At 30.8% G+C, this 15,183-nt stretch overlaps 1 protein-coding gene across 1 annotated transcript in view; it reads left to right on the top strand.

Moving 5' to 3' along the window:
• Positions 1–15,183, top strand: part of LOC136978459 (tectonic-2-like) — a 104,841-nt gene extending 89,658 nt beyond the window's left edge. Inside the window, exons 9-12 of the mRNA XM_067274165.1 lie at positions 10,152–10,259; positions 10,342–10,488; positions 14,127–14,255; positions 14,986–15,183. Of these exons, the coding sequence (XP_067130266.1) occupies positions 10,152–10,259; positions 10,342–10,488; positions 14,127–14,255; positions 14,986–15,163 (562 nt within the window). The 3' untranslated portion in view covers positions 15,164–15,183. The remainder of the gene's footprint in view (positions 1–10,151; positions 10,260–10,341; positions 10,489–14,126; positions 14,256–14,985) is intronic.

Genomic DNA, 15,183 nt, shown 5'->3' with positions numbered 1-15,183 from the left:
TAGGGAATTTTTCAGGGATTTTTAAAATCGTTTTAGGGAATTTTTCAGGGATTTTTAAAATCGTTTTAGGAAATTTATCAGGGATTTTAAAAATTGTTTTAGGGAATTTTCCAGAGATTTTTAAAAATCATTTTAGGGAATTTTTCAGGAATTTTTAATCATTTTCAGGAGGTTTTTTTTAAAAATCGTTTTAAGGGTTTTTTTTAATCACTTTAAGAGGATGACTTCTTAATAATTCAGGATAGGAAACAAACACTGTTAACATATACTGTACATAATCATGTTTAATCTAACACAATTTTTTAATCATTTGAATAAAATTACAAATTTATAAATTATAGTTTATTAGGTATAAACGTGCAAATTGCATTTTTTAAAAATTTCCATCAATGAAGAGAAATAACCTTATACTTTTTCATTATACTTAATCAAGTATTAAAGATAAAGATCTCACTCTAATAAGGGAGTGAATTATGTTTAAGATAATGTAAACCTATCTTCGATGATATCAATTAAGGGAAAATTTCTGTCTGCTAATAAGGATTTCGAATTTCATTAAGCAAGCAATAAATGCTATTCTCTCTGGTTAATAGCAAACGTTGAAGGCAATAAGTTTTCTTAATTATAACTTGTGACAAGTCATCTTTAAGCATGAAGGGAATACGAAGAGGAATTTATTAATATATATTTATACATATAAAATCACGGGAGTGAAAAGTAGCTTTATCTAATGAAATATTCTCTCTTACATACATTGGAGCTTGTTGCCATAGTAACTGTTCCACGGGGTTACTACTGGATGCATCATTATTGTAATCCCTCTCTTCCAACGATGCTCCATCTCTCGATAATCTCATATTATGAATTGCTATCTTAAAAATCCGTAAGAAATCTTTTATGATATAAAAAAAATGAAACCGTTAAGAGCTTTCTACTAAAATTCTTTTAAAAAATTTATTGTTTTTTATGCTTTTCCCCCTAAATCTAGTTTTTTTTTTATGAATTATTTTATGAGAGATCGTACTTTCACGGTTAAGATTGTAAGCTAAATTGGCATTATATTGAATAAATCAGATTAAATTATGTCTCTAGAATTATTTTTTAAGTATTTTTCTTCATAGGAAACTCTTAAGTGATAAATTATTTTTAAAAACTGTCGCAGTTTTTGATGCTTTTGTAGATCCTTCTTCTCCCAATTTATTGCCGATTACAACAAAATTTTTATAAAATTCTTCGTAAAATATCGTTAAGAATTAATAAAAGGTGAGATTATCTTCAAAAAACACAATTAAAATATTAAAAATTGCACTTTAAAATGTTAATTTTAACCTAGATGAGTCCATCAATTATAAAGAATTTTTAAATTAATGTATAGAAAATCAATAAAATTATGTAATTCAAACTTTATCATCAATAAAAAACCGTTTAAAAATAATAAAATTTTTAATTAAAAACTTATTTAATTTAAATTTTTTGACATTTACCACAAGTTTCTGACGTTCTCAACAAGTTGATGTGACAGCACCTTGTTGAAGCGCTTGAAAAAAATTCATTTAATCTTTTAAAGAAAGACATTTTTAGAATATTTTCGAGAAGGAAAAACTTATTTAATATTTAATATGTTTTTTTTAAAATATATTTTAACTTACGGATTGCGATTTAAACTGCATTACGTCTTCAAAGTCAAAGGAAGGAGTTAATAAATTCCCCACTTCTAAGCTTCTGTTCGATATGCAAATTATTTTAAAATATGGACAAATTTTAAATTGCACGTTGCAAAATATGCTAAAACTTGAATAAATTCTGAATTAAGAATTAATTTATTTTAGGGTTTTTTTTCTTTTTTTCGACGTTTACAACGAATTCACGTTATCTTGGAAAGTATGGAACTTGTTGAAGCACTTCTAAAAACACTATTTAACCTTTTAAGGAAAGGTTTTTTTTACATTGTTTTCGAGAAGAAAAGGTATTTTTTAATATTTAATTTAGTGATTTTATAGGTTTTTAACTTATTACGGCAATTTAAACGTAAATTTCGGAAAGTGAGGTCAGTTAATAAACTGACCTCACTTTCCGAACTTCGATATGCAAATTATTTTAAAATGTGGATAAATTTTGAACTGTACGCTGCAAAATATGCTAAAACTTTGCTATAAAAAAAAGAGCTAATTTATTATAGATTTATTCGATATTTACAGCGAATTCACCGAGTATGGATCTTGTTGAAGATGTGACAGCACCTTTTTGAAGCACTTCTAAAAAACACCGTTTAATCTTTTTAAGGAACGTTTTTTTTTTCTTATTTTTAAATATTTAATTTACTGTTTTCATGGGTTTTAATTTAATATAGCAATTTAAACCGCTCACGTTTTCAAAATAAAAGCATTAGGAAGGAGTTAATAAATTCCTCAGCTTCGATTCGATATGCAAAGTATGTTAAAATATGGAAGAAGAAAAATCGATACAGTTCTCTAAAGAAAGCTACCAACTTCCTGTTAAAGATCTTCTGTCGGATTAAAGGTTTATAATGTCACCTAGGTGTTTAATTTTACTTTCCCTCCCCTTCTCTTCCTTTAAGATACAGTTCCTTTATTGATATACTGAGTTAGCTTCCAAAGGTAAAGTGTGATGTCGTAAAAAGAAGTGTAGTGTTTTTTTTTATACGTTTTTATTTTATTTTATTTTATTTTTCTTATTTTTTCCACTTTACTAAAGTGATGTTGGTTTGAGTGTGCTCTTGGGAGATTACGTGAGTCGCCAACTATACTGTATTAAGTTACTTCTGTATTTTGTGTAGTGTGGTAATGGGTGTCCTACTGATTCCGTGTTGTCGCCAAAGTTAAATGTCAAATGCACACACGCGCGACTTTGCTACATCCCCTCCTCCTCCTCCTCCTCCTCTTTTTTTTAGATTTATTTTGTTGCTTCTTTGATAAAAAAAAAAAAAATTGGATAATAAATTTTTAATTCGTTTTAAAATGAAATTTTATTCTGTTTTTTATTTTTTAAATGCAGTCGAAAAATTATTAATGTAATTGTTGTCTTTTTTGAGGCTTCTTTTGTTATAATTTAATTGTTTTTTTTAAATTTTTTATGTATATTTTTTTTGTTTTGTTTTGTAGTTTTAGGTTCTGTGCAATTTTTTAAAAATTCAGTTTATTTTTTTTAGTATTTTAGAGATTGATTTTTGAATGTTTGTTTGTTTAAAACTTCTTTATGAGCTAATACACTCAATATTATTTAGTCAAAATTTATTAAATGAATTTTTTCAGGTTATTTTAAGCTTGTTTCATCTAAAATTTGTTTGAGGATTTTTCAAATTATTATTTAAAAGATTGGAAAATATAATTTTGTTGTAAGAATTTAAGTTTTAGAAGGATTTATTTTTTAAAGCTGCTTTCTACTCTACACAATTCACTTTTGCCCTAAAAAAATTCACTTTTATTTTGTTTTTTAATTGTATTTATTTTTGTATGAAGGAAATATATGAAATGGTTCTTCTTTAAATGAAAAATTGATTTCATTTAGAAAATAAAGCTGTTAACGTTACCCTTGGTGCCAAGATGGCGACTCGTCTATGATTCCAGCAAGGAAACAATGGGACGCACGTTCTAACCGAACCTAACTTATTCTAATAAATTACCATAATTATTAGCAACCAAATTATTAAAATAGGTTAGGTTAGAACGTGAGTCCCCACTGTTTCCTTGCTGGAATCATAGACGAGCCGCCATCTTGGTACCAAGGGTAACGTTAACCAATAAAGCAATAAATATAATCAAACATGTCAAAATACAAAAATAAAATGTAAAAAAATCAGTTCAAAAATAAATCAAAAATCTAAATAAAAAGACCTATAATATATTCATTAATATACATCTTATTTAAAATTGTTTCTCTGTATTTTTTTGAAATTATTCTTTTTTAAATATTCTAATTTTTATAATAACTTGCTAAAGGTTTTATATGCAAATTGCTGTTTGTTTAAATAAATTTTATACAATTTTTTCCCTTTCTTAAACCCTTATTTTGCATGAGATACAATGAATCAATTCTTAATCTTTCTATGCATTAGACTCTGAATAAACCAGAAAAATGTCCAAAAAGTAAAAGAAAATGTGATCTATAATACTTAAAATATAACAATTTGTTCAAAGAAAAAAGAAAAAATTCATTCAGAATTTTTCTAAATACTTTTTAAATTTATTTAAAAGAAAAAAAGGTAATTATATTATAAAATTTTTAAAAAATTCAATATTTATTTTATTTATAATATATTAATCAATGCAAGAAGTTAAAGTAGTGAAGAATGTTAAATTTAATTATTTTTATATTAATTTGTTAATTGTTAATTGATGTAAATTTATTTTGTACGTACGAGCAATTTGTGACCGTTTACGAATGAATTATGTTAAAGAATTCCTTCGTAAATTGCTTCCGCCGAAGAAAACGTGGGCGAGTTTCTTCTGTTAAAGACTTCCGTCGAGGAGTTACTTCATAAATGGTTGTAGATTCTGTTGAAGAATTTCTTCATAAGTGCCTGTAAATGATTAAAGAATTCAATTATGGTTTCTTTCTGTTAGAGAATTCCTTCATAAATGGTTACAGATTCTCCTAAAGAATTCCTACATAAATGGCTGTAAATTCGCCTGAAAAATCTATAGCCATTCGTGTAGAAATTCTTCATAAATGGCTAAAAATCTGATAAAAAAAATTCCTATGTAGTTTCCTTAAATCAAAGAATTCTGTCGAAGAATACTTCCATGCTCGACCGCTAAGAATCAAGTCGACACAAAGCAAAAATTAAAAATCTTAAATATTTCTAATTACATTTCTTACAAAATTTTACATTTATTAAAAGAAAATTAAACATATTTAATTATAAAGTGCATATATTTTAGTTAAAGAAACTAATTAAGCATTGAACAGGAAAAAGACATTAAAAGATCTTACACAAATTCATTAGAGTAAAAGAAAAAGCAATTATCTAATACTTACGATAAATAAATTTATTATTATTTTTTTTTTTAATAAAAAAAAGTAATAAAAATAATAATTTTATTAATTATTAAATGCATTAAAACAATATTTAAGTTTGTTTTATAATAATATTTTACTAAAGTCATTATACATGATTAATTTTTAAATAAATTAATCATCTTTGAATGATTTTATTTTAAGCATAAATAAAATTTTAATGTTAAAGAAAGTAAAGAAATAATAATAATAATAATAAAATAAGGATTTTTAAATGTTAGCAAGAGGCAGGTATGAGTAATAAGACACTCAATCATTTTTGGCTTATAGAAAATTGATTTTTCAATTTCGAAATTGCCTTCGCTCGGCAGAGTAAAACTGATGAATGACTTTAAAGATACGGCCGGCTCCGAGTGGTCCGCATTAAACTCTTTTTCAATTTTTTATTATTTTCAAAAATATTTAAAAAACAAAGTGTTTTAATCTTAAATACAATTATTACTCCTTGTCGTAATCCAAATTTACTGTATAATTACTGATTAAGAATGAAAACTAAATTGTTATTCCAGTAACATGCAGAGTTTTCCAGCAGTCAGTTAACTGCTGTAAAGACTGGGTTGTTCTCTTATTTATAGGCTTTAAAAAATAGCTATAACTACACCATTTTTTGTGTAGAGTAATTATTTAAAAAAACTCAAAATGATGTATACCAGTAAAAATAATTTTTATATATACTAGGTCAGTCAACCATTGTAAAAACTGAATTGCAGTTTTATTTATATACTTCATTACTAATTGCTCATATTACTTAATGAATTATTAACTCTATAATTAAGAAGAATTATGAACATAGTACATTTTAATAAATATTCTATTTTTCTAATAATGCTAATAAATTAGCATTAAGCTTATTTCTGATGTTACATATGTTGTAGGCTTGTTTAAGACATTATTTACGAATTAGCTATTGTGGCACTGATTACAGAATAGTCGCTAAACCCTTATGTTAATTTAGATTCTATTTCTTCACATAAATAAATGAATTTACACAAAGAAATGTACTACAAATTTATTCTTTCTTCCTAAATTCAATACCTTTCTACACACAGAAGTCATTTAACTGTGTGTATACTTGCAAATATGAATCATAAATTGTGTTTAGAACAATAATTTCAGTAGTTTTTGTAAAATTTTCTATGTCATAAAGTATTTGAATGACTCAATATGTAGTCTTTAGAGTGATTAAATGACTTTCAGGCCATCCTGTATAAAAATAAATAAATTACATATTCTTTTTGCCTGTTTGAAAAACTTTATGATAGTTTTCTCTTCAATCTCCATTCTAAATTATTATATCAAATATGGGTCTAGATAGAGTATTGTATGAGGATAATAAATCATAAATCCTTTCAAGTATGAAATTGGATAATAATTTAAATTTGATAAGAGTTAACACTGGCATGACATGTATAATATCTAACTTACAAACTTTAAAATCTAGATAACAAGCAGCAATATCTCTGTCACAGGGAAAACAGCAATATCCCTATATCTAGAGCTTATTACAGAGGAGCTGCTGGGGCCTCACATTTAAAGGGGCCTCAAAGGCGTTTGATTTTATTATTTAAGAAATATCATTTACATTTTCATTTTATGTAAATTTTTTTTTTTTTTAAGTTTGCCAAATTTTCAGCAGATTTTAATGCATTGGACTTTAAAAGCATCAAATTGTATTAATCAGCTGTCGAGAATTTGCATAAATAATCCTCAGATTACTTTATTGGATAATAAAAAAAAAAATACATAATAAAATATACGTCACACAATAACACTTTTTTTTTGTATATTAATTGTTAAAAGGTGAAGATGGATTGAATAATAATGGTGTTGGACGTGTTAAAAGCATGTTAGAAACTAGAGAAATTGTTGAAAAATATGAATTTTTTTTGTCATTTTTTTATTGATCGTGATTTTTTCACGAAGTACTCACTCGCTGCTACTTTGTGTTGGTGAACACAAATCCTTCTTTGTTAGTATTGTTCAGCTTAACAGTGCTTTTTGTTGGTGGTGAAGGATACATTTCTTATTTCTTAACATTAATTTTATGTCATTGAGCGTAAGGACCTCTCTTTAACGAATATTTTATCGATGACTTTACTACCCCTTCTTTATTTATTAGGCTCAATATTAAATAGCCACATTGAGCTTAATAAATCACAGTGGAGCGTCATCCTACGAGCAAAAAGGGCCATTGCCTGTCCGTGCCGAAATCAATCTTTTAATCATTTCTGTACTAAGTATATCGATGTACTAGATTGTCGATGTGGCACAGGCGCAGGGTGAACTGGCACAACTCAACCTTAATAAACGATGATACCGGGGAATTACCTCCACAATCCCCCGAACGAAAATGTCTGTAGTCAACACTGTACACGGGGCCTCTTAATTCGAATTTACCTGGGGCATCATGAATCTATAACGCGCCACTGATTCAATCATGTGCCCAAGGTATAAACATAAGAGAGGATGATTAGGCTACAAGAATTTCCTGTTTTTAGCAGTGTACTGAGTAAAAGAACACCTCTACTGGTTTGTGTCGGTGAGTATAAGAAGTGATACGCTCAACATGTTCTTATGAGCATTAGTACATACCCCTTAATTTGAACCAGTGGCGCGTTATGGCTTCATGGAGCCCAGGAAAATTTGAATTAAGGGACCCCATGTACAGTATTGACTTCAAAAATTTTTCAGGGGCATTTTTAGGAGGAATCCCTGCATTAGGACAGCGCGAAGTCTGCGCTGTCCTAATGCAGCCTGCGCCAAGCGGGCAATCTAGGGTCGCATATATGACCCAAATTTAAATTTTGATACTTCTATTACAGTCATGAATTTATAAAAAGATTGGTTTGGAGCCACTACCAAGAGGGGCCCCAAACCAATCTTTTTTATAAATTTAGGCAATGCCTTTTTGTCCATAGGATAACGCGCTTATTTTTTAACACGAATTTTAGGGTAAGGAGCCTCTTTTTTGGTACCGTCGAGCAAATTAACAGATATTTTGGTAGCGAATTTAATATTTTTCTTTCCTTAACGAGTATTTTACTTTGAACAGTACTAAATTCCTTAATTTTTAGATGGGATTTTTAGCGGGAATCCTTTACTTTAGTAATATTTGAAGGTTTTTGAGTGTAAGACCTCATATTTTTAATGTTATTTCATGTTACAGACCATAAAAATCCATTTATTTTTGTCAATTATAGAGCTGAAGCTTCTTTATCATAAGTTACATTCGGAAGGAAAATTTACGGAGATGATCAATTAACTCTCCTATTATAATTGACATTAATTATAGAATCTATCAAGCCACACTTTCATGCAAGCCTCTTATTAATTAAACCAGAATAATTGCTATGCTTTAACATTAGAATTCCCTGATATAACTTTACTAATCGTTCAATTTCTAATTATATTGTTGATATCGTAGTATTAATTGCAGGTTGTCCGACTTGGGGCTATGAATTTCACCCTAAGAATTCCGTGTCATTACCTCTTAACGATGACAATATAATGGGTATTGTTAGAATTTATACGAAAGAGCCGATTGTTTAGAATTCTTAATCACCTTGTTGTGTTTTAGAAAATCCTGAAAGGAGATACAAAGTTTTGCTGTGTTAAGATCTAGTGTCAAGTTATGGGCATATTTATAAACTAAAATAAACGGGCACAAAATATATAACAGAAGAACAGGCTGTAGTACTGACATTATACTGCAGAAGTACAAAGCATTCCACAATAGAGCACATAGGCCTACTCTTCTGTAGCATATATTATAATATGCATAATAGACCATTTTGCAACATAATTATAATAATAAATTTAAAATTCGTACTTTTCAACAGTAAAATCTGTTTAAAACGGGAACCTGCAAACCGGCTTAAGCAGGTTTAACTGTATATATACTGTAATTTCTTCTTAAAAGTTTAATATTAAACGTCAAGTGGTTAAAAAAAGAAGAAAATGAATTTATTGATGAAATAATTAAAGAACATCCCAATTAAATTGATTAACGTAAGTTGTGTTGCTCACCTGTTAAATGGCCCGTGTATTTTTAAATTGCATGCGATTTAAACATAAAATGTGATGACATTTACGTTAGAAAAATAGCATTGAATGCGATTTTTTTTTATTATTTAAAAAAATTCTGGCTTCGTGCCAGATACGGGGAGAAGGAAATGGCTCGTGTTTTCGTGTTTCGTAACAGAATATCGTGTCTTTATATACAGGAATTTTACGTAATATTGTTTTCTTAATTAAAGAAATGTATAATTGGTACCCTAGGCAGGCCATACGAAAGAAGAACTCCGAACAACACAAAGGAGGCTTTAAAATAAGCGTGGATATTGCGGAGTGGGGCCGATGACAGTTAAAAGTTTATCGTAGTAGCGTTTAATTGTGTACCGTACTCGTTTATACTTCTAATTTTATGTAGTATGACATTTAAAAAACTACGTTCGTGGTACAAAAATATTGGGGAACATATCCCTTGTCCCACGTTTTTGAGCCCTGCCACCTGTCTAGAAGGACGTTTGTTAGAAACTACTCTTTCCAGTGTTCTTCTGTCTTAGTCTCCGGAGGGCCTAGAAATAAAGTTGTTGTTCGGGCTTCAAAGAAAACCTGGGCTTCTCCGGAGGCCCCTGATAAAGGGCAAATGAACGAAACTATTGAAATTCTTTGTTTTATTGTGAATATATACGAAGTACTGAAATTTGAGAAAAATGTCCTAAACTCCACAATAAAGATTTAGGAAAATTAAGTGTGTCATCACCTTTTATTCTCATAACACCACACGTTACATAAAAAAACACTCGTAGAAGTGTATTTATAACAAACACAATCAATCTTCCTGTGTAATCATCTTCTGAGGTAGATTTTCAGCTTTGAAACCAACCAATGATAGTTATTGTGAGTAAAAATGAGTCACAAATACTTCAAAAGTTCATAAAAAAATCCCGTTATTACGCATCCGCATGCCCATAAATCAGCATTTTCTATGCTGAAGATCTCTCAATTTACATACAAAACTTTAAGAAATTCTATATTAAATCATCGATGATGATGATGATGATGATGCAAAACTGAATTTTAACTGAGATTTAATACTTAATTATTTTCAGATGGGACGTGATGAATCTATTCAAAAATCTTCATCAAGCGAATTACATCAGTAAGGGAGGAAGTCCGGATCTCGAAAATATCTCGGACTTTGTTAAAATTATCATCAGGTAATTAAATAAATTACAATTAAATTCTCGAATTGTAATTAATTTTTATTATAATATTTCGGATGTTTATTTGTTTTAACAGTAATTTAAATGGGAGCGAAGATTCGGAGAGTGGAACTTTGGATACGTGCCACGACTTACCTTATCATCTGCAAGTGCAAATTGTGTATGCAGAGGTTGGAAGAATTAATGGAAGATCCATTTGGCGCATCGTCGGTTCCTTTGTTAAGTAAGTCCAAAAGTGGTCAGTTAAATTTGTGTATAATTAACCATTAATAATCACGTCGATGTTTTATTTTCTATATTTTAAGTTTTTCAATTTGAGAAATTGGAATTCCCACTCATCATCCTTTAAGGAGGATCGGATTTTTGACTCATAATCCTTTATTTAAAGAGGGAGGATCGGGTTTTTTTTTCTACTTATCTTTAAGAAGGGTCGGGATTCCCACTTATCATCCATTAAACTCATCCTAGAACTTTAAATCATGTTCCCGATCATTTGGATCTGTCACAGAAAGTGGTCGCACGACGTAAGAGAATTGCAGTGTGACGTCAGCGGGAGAGAAATGGTGGATCGAATAATTGGACGTTCGGTTAATCGGAGTTCTACTGTATTATTAAATTACGTATTGCAGAAATGCAACATTATGCAGCGGACTGTATAAAACTCTGCCTATTCTCAATACGTGTGAAGTAGCTTGAAACCTTTGTTTGTTACAGCATAATACTACATCACACATCGTCTACGTGTATTCATTACATAATGGTATCTTCATTTGCTTTTTTTCCGGATAAGCCAGGGACATCTGATCCTGTCTTTAATGAGAACGAGACATTTTAATGGGAATTTAGGTGTATTTCTTCGGTTTTTCTGTTCTGAGTTGCTTAACTTGTTTCTTAGTTTATTTTATACACTATCCATTCATTTACTATTACCTGCATTATATTAATATCCATGCATTTACTAAAACCCCCTTATGACAATTGCACGAAGGGACCCAAAAAACCGGAATTTATTTATTAAAACGATTGTCGGATTACATCGGGCTATATTTATGCTAATAATGACTAATTAAACGATACGTAATTTGGCCTAGAGATAAGCGTCATCTTTTGATTAAATTAATATTTTAATAATTAATTTGGAAGGTTCCGGAAGAAAAGAATCTTTGCTTCCAGGATTATTAATTTAGAAGATCTGGGTAGCGTAACTGGTAACACGTCCACACAGGAATTGCGTGTTCGAGTAAACAAACAAACAAAAAAAAAACAAGATACACGTAGGCCTAATGCAGAGTATTGCGGAACTGTAACAGAAATTATAACAAAAATTTAAAAAAAAACTAACGAGTTGCGTAACTTTCCAGGCTTTTGAGATTTTATTTTAAAAATAACATTTGTATCATTAATCAAAATAACTAAAATTGTATGTGGCGCCATCTGTTATGAGATTCTGTTATAACAAAAAACTTTTGCTCTCTACATATATAATCGAGACAAGTTGATAATAATAATAATAATGATAATAATAGTAATAATCAGTGCAGAGCCCAAACGGTAAGGAGTTGAAAGTTGAAATTTGGTACACAGTTAGGGTACGTCACGAGGACGCACACTAAAAAGGGATTTTTCGAAATACCTCCCCACGGGGGAGAGGGACAGGATTAAGTCTTAACACTTCCATTGTTGATGGAAGTGTTACGTAACAATGAAATTGTTAAGAGAAAGCGACATGCAAGACGCAGATGCAATTTTTTTCGTTTTTGCGGGAAATTGAACAAATTTTTAGACCCATCTAACAATTCTCTAATTAGTCTAGAAACAGGGGGACCCAATTCTTCCATTCTGTGAAAACGGGTAAGGTTAACTATAACGTAATAATCTTAATCTTCGCTACCGTTACTTTTGCCCGAGCAACGCCGGGCCTACCTGCTAGTTTTATAATAATTAAAAATACATAAAGACTTAATTTTGAGGGTAGAGACGAGTTTTATAAAACACTATAAATGCTAACAAGTAAAATCTTTATTAAGTCTGACCCCTCCCATAATATGAACTGGATCACCCTCTATCTCTCCATCCCCTTGACCTTTTGCAACCAAAATTTAATAGCATCAATGCCCCTTGTATACAGTGGTGTAGCAAGGGGGTGCAAGGGGATGTATCATGCACCGGGCGCCACTCGCAGAGGAGCGCCCAAATGGTCTCCAAGACAAACTATGTGTGTTTCTAGAGGGGGAGAGGGGCATCAATAAAGTGTCAGGTGCCAGTTATGTTCGCTACGCCACTGCCTGTATACAAGCTACCGTGCCAAATTTTATGTCTTTATCTTCACCCCGTCCTGAGATATTAGGGTAGATGTACCAGTTTTGGCCAGTGTACCAGTTCTGGCCAGAAAACAAATTTAACTTAAAAATATAATCACCACATATTCAAATCTGTCCAATGAAACAAACTTTTATTGTTAACTGTGTGAACAGTTAACAATAAAAGTTTGTTTCATTTGTGATTATATTTTTAAGTTAAATTTGTTTTCTGGCCAGAACTGGTACATCTGCCCTAAGTGAAATAGAAGCCAACACACACACATGCATATGTACATATCCGTGGCATTCTCTTGCCATTTTTCTTTTTTGCTTTTTTGGATTCAGAGGGTTCTCATTTTATAAGCGTTGCTAACTCCGTTACACACAATAAAAAAATAAAAAGTTATTATTTACAGATAAAATTAACAAACATTAATGTTGCAGAACTGCAACATGAAGGGTTAAGAAAAAAACTTTGAATTGTTTCATGTTGTTCGGTTTAAAATACTGTATAAGAATAAAATCGTTAAACAATTTTCTGATCACATATATTTTCGTCGAATGTGTTTGAAAATTATCAGTGTAGTTATTTGTACTTTAAACTTTGAGCTCTTGTCAAGTAAATTGCTACACCAGGATGGCAAGAGGCAGTGTTTCCTACAGTAACACTCTTCTTCCCTTCATTCTCAGCCCCACTTCACCACTGCTTGTGACATTTTTTTTATGCAGTCAACCTCTGGATGAAACAGAAAGTAGGTGTATCGGACTTAAATACTAGGCTACAACTAGCCATGAGGTAAAGAAGAATAAAATTTGATGCTTGGTTCTTGTTCTGACTTTTCTTCTTTTTGTCAAGCATTGTTGTGTGTGTTTGTGTATGATGTGCAAGGAGTTACCATGTATGGCTATGGTAGCTCCTTACACAATAATGTGTTCTAGTGTACTTGTGCTATTGCATTTTTACGGATGCCTACCTACCTGTAGGTAGGTAGGCATCCGTAAAAATGCAATAGCTAATCCGTCTATGCAATTCGTCGGCAATATGGATGATTCACACTGAAATTTCTGGTTACGTTACTGCTATATATTATTGAGAATAGTTTCTGATTAATCTTTTCGTACAAATTAAAATAGTATCGTTATTTCTGTTATTGTAGAATTTGCTTTAATATGAACGTTCCAAAGTTAGTGTGCAGCCGGCCAGAAAGCTGAGGCGGTTGAGGTCCCTGCCTGCCACTCGGGATCTGGGATTGAATACTGGTGGGTGTCCTGGATGTGTAGGACCCCACTTCCAATACTTGGTTACCCCATTGTGACACTCCTCTTAGTATCTACAGAGCATGAGTGGGAATCTGTGCAATTCCCATTCTTTTCAATATAAATAAGAATTTGGGATTTACACAAAGTGCCATACTTGTGCTAACTGTTGCAATTGTCCTACTAATTTACATAGATTTAGTGCTTTGTATAGTCTAACTACCATTGAATTAAATTGGCAGTGATTTTAATCTAATTTTTAACACAAAAATTCATAATTATTAAATTAAATATCCTCCTTCAGGTATCATTTCAAGTCGTGGACGCCACACTGTAGCATTAACGAATGTGGAGCGGAACGTATTCCTTGTTTTTCTTTGACCAGCAGCGTCAACTTTGTTCGCGCACCTTGGAAGACAAAAAGAACAAAGAGGTATGGCAATAAGAAAAATAATTTTAAATCCTTTAAAGTTTTATCTGGTAAAAAACATCAATAGAAAAGACCACGTTTAAGTGTAGGCTTGGTTTATTTAGTTATCAAGCATGAAATTTTCCAAATTTTTTGGAAAGACCTCTATAATGGAATTATAAAAGTGAAAGAATTTTAACATGCATTACGTTAAAGTACATCTTAAATAAGTAAATATTGATACCTCAAAAAACAATTTCTATAAATTTTGCTTCTGTTGTAACACTACAATTTCTAGAAAGCATTTCATTCAACAGGTATGTTCCAGTATGTGTCAAACTTGGCCATGACCAATGCACCGGCAAATGGCTTAAAAAGCTACTACTGGAACATCTGGCAACCTAACTGCTCAATAATGGCATTTGCAGAATCATTGTAAAAAATACAGTAGAAATGGCATTTATAATATAACTGCGGAGACAGCCCACATTGCTTTGTCGGAGCTCGCCGTATCCACGGCCCGACGAGTGCAATGTGCACCAATGAATTTGGCGAATGTCGAAATGCATTTTAGTACGTCGCAGAACCAGTGCCCTGTTTGATGCATAGTGGATTGTACCCAATTATTTCATAAATAAGAATTTTGTAATCTTAAAATTATATAACGTGTTGCAATTTAGAATTTAGTATTAACATTAACAAAGTTTTAATTACAAGTACTAATTAGTAATTTAAAAATCTGTTCTCTCTCTAGATTCTGGGATTACGGAGAGATAGAGTACTGCAATAGAGAAATATGTTTCGAGGAGCTGTTTTATCCCTTTGCTGCCTCGTTTCGGTCGGACTTGGTTTTCCACGTTTCCTTCTGGTCCGTTATGATACTCCTCTTTGTTTTGCCACTCTTGTGGTTGACTAGAAAACAGTTTTATTAAAATTATGCTTCGTTTTTAAA

Source organism: Centruroides vittatus, unplaced genomic scaffold (genome assembly GCF_030686945.1).
Source record: "Centruroides vittatus isolate TY-2023 unplaced genomic scaffold, ASM3068694v2 contig_538, whole genome shotgun sequence".
In the NCBI taxonomy this organism is placed as follows: domain Eukaryota; kingdom Metazoa; phylum Arthropoda; class Arachnida; order Scorpiones; family Buthidae; genus Centruroides; species Centruroides vittatus.
This window is presented reverse-complemented; position numbering and strand designations above follow the sequence as displayed.